Raw genomic sequence first — 4,934 nt, forward strand, 5'->3', positions numbered from 1 at the left:
TTAAATGTATATGACACTAGTTAAAAATTGAGTTGGGGCCTGGACATCTTTATATTTATTGAGCTCCCCATGTCTTTAGGGTATTTTTATCTAAATCACTATTTAGGAACAATTGACTTAATCTATTTTCCTAAATAACTCCTTCACCTTCTAGTGTTTCTTCTCATTCTGTTTCCTTATCTGTTTGTCAAAATGCCCAATCATATATGAGAACTGTATAAGCCACTCTATATGAAAATGAGTTTCAGTTAAGTCTTTTCCTATCTATTATAAAAGTTTCATTTCTCCCAGAACACAAAAAAAAGTGAATGTTTTTATATTTTCTTTCAGACTGTGAATCAAGGTTGAGACCAAGAATTATTTCTGAAAAAGGATATTTATGGAATAGAATCATCCTGATGGGAGATAATGGAAAGACTTATAAAAAACAGCATTGAGTGTTCAAGTTTCAGAGGTGATTGGGAATGTAAAAGCCAGTTTGAGAGAAAACAGGAATCTCAGGAAGGACATTTCAGTCAAATGATATTTACTCCTGAAGACATACCCACTTTCAATATCCAGCATCAGAGAATTCATACTGATGAGAAACTCCTTGAATGTAAGGAATGTGGGAAGGATTTTAGTTTTGTATCAGTCCTTATTCGACATCAGCGAATTCATACTGGTGAGAAACCTTATGAATGTAAAGAATGCGGCAAGGCCTTTGGTAGTGGTGCAAACCTTGCTTACCATCAAAGAATTCATACGGGTGAGAAACCTTATGAATGTAATGAATGTGGGAAGGCCTTTGGTAGTGGCTCAAACCTTACTCACCATCAGCGAATTCATACTGGTGAGAAACCATATGAATGTAAGGAATGCGGGAAAGCCTTTAGTTTTGGATCAGGCCTTATTCGACATCAGATAATTCACAGTGGTGAAAAGCCTTATGAGTGTAAGGAATGTGGGAAGTCCTTTAGTTTTGAATCAGCCCTTACTCGGCATCACAGAATTCACACAGGTGAGAAACCTTATGAATGTAAGGATTGTGGGAAAGCCTTTGGCAGTGGTTCAAACCTTACTCAGCATCGAAGAATTCATACTGGTGAGAAACCTTATGAATGTAAAGCATGTGGAATGGCCTTTAGTAGTGGTTCAGCTCTTACGCGGCATCAAAGAATTCATACTGGTGAGAAACCATATATATGTAACAAATGTGGGAAGGCGTTTAGTTTTGGATCAGCCCTTACTCGACATCAAAGAATTCATACTGGTGAGAAACCTTATGTGTGTAAGGAATGTGGGAAGGCTTTCAATAGTGGCTCGGATCTCACTCAACATCAGAGAATTCACACTGGTGAGAAACCCTATGAGTGTAAGGAATGTGAGAAAGCCTTTAGAAGTGGTTCAAAACTTATTCAACATCAAAGAATGCACACTGGTGAGAAACCCTATGAGTGTAAGGACTGTGGGAAGGCCTTTAGTAGTGGTTCAGACCTCACTCAACATCAGAGAATTCATACTGGTGAGAAACCCTATGAATGTAAGGAATGTGGGAAGGCTTTTGCTAGTGGCTCAAAACTTATTCAACACCAGCTAATTCACACAGGTGAAAAACCCTATGAATGTAAAGAATGTAGAAAGTCCTTTAGTAGTGGTTCAGCCCTTAATCGGCACCAGAGGATACACACTGGTCAGAAACCTTATGAATGTAAGGAATGTGGGAAGACTTTTGGTACTGGCTTGAGCCGTACTCAACATCAGAGCATACATACTGGTGAGAAACTTTATGAATGTAAGGGCTGTGGGAAGGCTTTGGAGAGGGGTTCAGAAATTCAGCAACATAAGAAAAGTCATGCTGGTAAGAAGCTCTGTGAATGAGAAACTCTATAAATTGGAACTACATAACTAAGGAACTGTACAATAAAGAGAATTCATACTAGTGAGAGTCCCTACAAATGTAATTAAGGTACATATACTTATACTTTACCAGTTAGTCAGTCTGAGAAAATTCATACAGAAAATAAACACTCTGAATAAAATATTTGAATATTTTTATCTAAATTCATTACTTTCAGAAAATTCATACTTGTGAATATTATAAGTTGAAAAACCTTTTTATTGTATATTGCATTTATTTTAAGCATCGAAATTTATTTGGGGGCTAACCCTGCTACTTTCTTTTTAATGTTCTTAATTTTTTGTGAAGTATACAGAATGACTGATGCATTTTAAAATTATTTTAAATTATTGAGGGTCTAATTTACCCTTTTTCCCCCTCCCCCATTTCTCATACTAACACCATTTATTTAATAACCATATCTATTTTTATATATTTTTATTGCATGTTTGATGGTAAGTTTATTTTTATACATGTAAAGCTTCGATATCAGGTCAGTCTTTGTTTTTAAAATTTGCATATCTGTCTATGTATCTGTGTGTCACTCTGTTTGTGTTAAGTTACTGTTACTTTTACACATCCTTTAGTATCTTATGGATATGTACCTTTTGGAAGATTGTTTTATTTTCCTTTTAGAAACGTATACTATTCTTTTTGCAGAACAATTTTCCTCCATAAAAATGTAGATATGAGTAAAAAAAAAAATAGCTACAGTTATCTGTAATCTTACCATAGACAATCACTGTCAAATTTTTGGAGCAAATCCTGTAAGATTACATCTGGCATTGCTTTTGAGAGAAAGTGTGATTATGCTATAACCAGCCTTTAATATTCTTTGTCTGTGAATATATTGTTACTATTCCATTGGCTTAAAAGTATTTACCTGTTTTTATCAAACCCCCATTTTGTCAAATACTGAAATTTTTGCCATTATAAAGAGTTACCTTGTTGGCCCCTTTTGAATGTGTCTGCTTTATTTATTTGTTGTTCATTTTAGAGATAATATGTGGCTCTCTTCTGCTTTTACTGATTTATACATTATAGGTAAAATTGTACTTCCCTTTGACTAACATCCCGACCTTAGTTATTTCCCCAACATAACCAACTTACTTATTCTTCCAGATCCTTTTGTATGCATATATGATGTGTTTATGGAAATGTGGGCCTAATTAGTGTACTTCAGAGGTTGGTTATGGGGATTCTACAGTTGTGCCCATCACATAATAAATACTTGGTTAGTTTAGCCATCACCATTGTTATCTTCTCAGTCTTTGTTATTTATGGAAAAACATTTAACTGTGATCTATACCTTATTCAACATCAAAGACATTATCATGGAAAAAAGACATCTATGCAAGTGAATATAGGAAAAGTTTGATTAACATTTATTCCTTATTGAACAAGAAATAATTCATCTTAAAGAAAAATAAAGACTGTAAACTGTAAGAAGGAAAAATACCTCATGAAACTTAATGCTTCTAAAACTTAAAAAATAGAACAGATCCTTCATAAAAATCTGAACACTGAAGAATAACATTAGCCTCATGGTGGCATAAGATGACCATCAATTTTGCACACATATCCCCTTTTAACAACTAAAACTTGGCATACATCCACAACTTGCCTCTGTGGGCGTTGTGGGATCCAACACTGTATACCAATGGACCTGGGAGGAGTCTCAACCACTTGTGTATCAAGTAATAGGGGACAGTCCTTGGTATGGGCTGTTGAACAAGCAGGAGTCTGTGAACCAGCCCTAGTCCCTCTTGGCTGCAATTAAGGTAAACCTGGAGACTGCTGATTTGAGCAGACACGCACAGATGAGAGAGCCTTTTAGAAGTCCAGGTTTCCTGAGGAGAGATTCCAGCACTCTGCTGAAGCAGTAAAAAGAAAGTTTGAATGCATTGGAAAGAGTAAGATGAACTTTGCCAGCACTCAGGGCTGCATCTGAACAGAGCAAGGGAAGCAACTGCTGGTGTCTGCCTGGGCAGCACATCGGAGACAGCTCAGACCTCTGTCTATAGCTGACATGGGCTGAGTGCCCATGCAGGCCCCACCCCTCTTGCTTCAGCGCCCCCGACCTGGGGCAAGGGGCCTGGTGCTGGGAGAGGGGAAAGCACACACCTAAAGAAAACAGAGCCAGCTTGGGCCTGACCCTCAGGACTTCACTCCAACAACTTGGAATCAGACCCTGCCCCCAATAGGGCAGTGACAGCTACTGAGCAGAGAAGTCCCACCTCACTCTAGCTCCAGCTCTAGCTACTCCATCTCCAGCCCCACCTCCCACCAAAGTGATAGCTGCCAGCACACTCTGAGGAAAGATGTGATTGTGTCCACAACAAATCCAGCTCTCCCACCAAAGGCACTGGGCACCTGCAGTCTGTATAGGGACACTCCCACATAAGAACATCACTTTAGGACTGCAATAGATAACTTTCATTTAAATTTACAGAGGCAGAGAAAGTTAAGCAAAATGAAAAGTCAAAGGGACTTCCCTGGCAGTCCAGTGGTTAAGACTGTATGCTTCCACTGCAGGAGTTATGGGTTAGATCCCTGGTCAGGGAACTAAGATCCCACATGCCATGTGGCACAGCCAAAAAAAAAAAGAGAGAGAAAAAGTCAGAGGGATTGGTCTCAACTGAAAGAGCAAAAGAAAGCTCCTGAAAAAATAATGAAACAAATAATTAACCAGATAAAGAATTCAAAGCACTGGAAATAAGAATGTTAACTGAATTAGGGAAAAGAATAGATGAACACAGTGAGAATTTTAACAAGGAACTGAAGATATTTAAAAAAAACAGAATTGAAGAATTAAGTAGCTGAAATAAACACACTAGAAGGAAGAAACAGCGACTAAATGACAAAGAAGAATGCATAAGGGATCTGGAAGATAGACTAATGAAAATCACCCAATCAGAACAGCAAAAGTGTCTACAGCCATACCACCCTGAATGTGCCTGATCTCAGAAGCTAAGCAGGGTCAAACCTGGTTAGTACTTGGATGAGAGACTGCCTGGAAATACTGGGTGCTGTAGGCTTAAAAAAACACACACAC

At 38.0% G+C, this 4,934-nt stretch overlaps 1 protein-coding gene across 1 annotated transcript; it reads left to right on the top strand.

Moving 5' to 3' along the window:
* The first annotated feature begins 366 nt into the window (after nt 1-366).
* Nucleotides 367-1,860, top strand: ZNF345 (zinc finger protein 345). The gene has a single exon (XM_065899435.1). It carries the CDS (start codon nt 409-411, stop codon nt 1,858-1,860), a length of 1,452 nt encoding a protein of 483 aa, XP_065755507.1. The 5' UTR covers nt 367-408.
* The last annotated feature ends 3,074 nt before the right edge of the window (nt 1,861-4,934 follow it).

This window comes from Phocoena phocoena, chromosome 20, assembly GCF_963924675.1.
Source record: "Phocoena phocoena chromosome 20, mPhoPho1.1, whole genome shotgun sequence".
Lineage (NCBI taxonomy): Eukaryota > Metazoa > Chordata > Mammalia > Artiodactyla > Phocoenidae > Phocoena > Phocoena phocoena.

What these genes read in the sequence shown, in the direction of transcription:
- ZNF345 (XM_065899435.1), top strand. Translation starts at nt 409, where the DNA reads ATGGAAAGACTTATAAAAAACAGCATTGAGTGTTCAAGTTTCAGAGGT.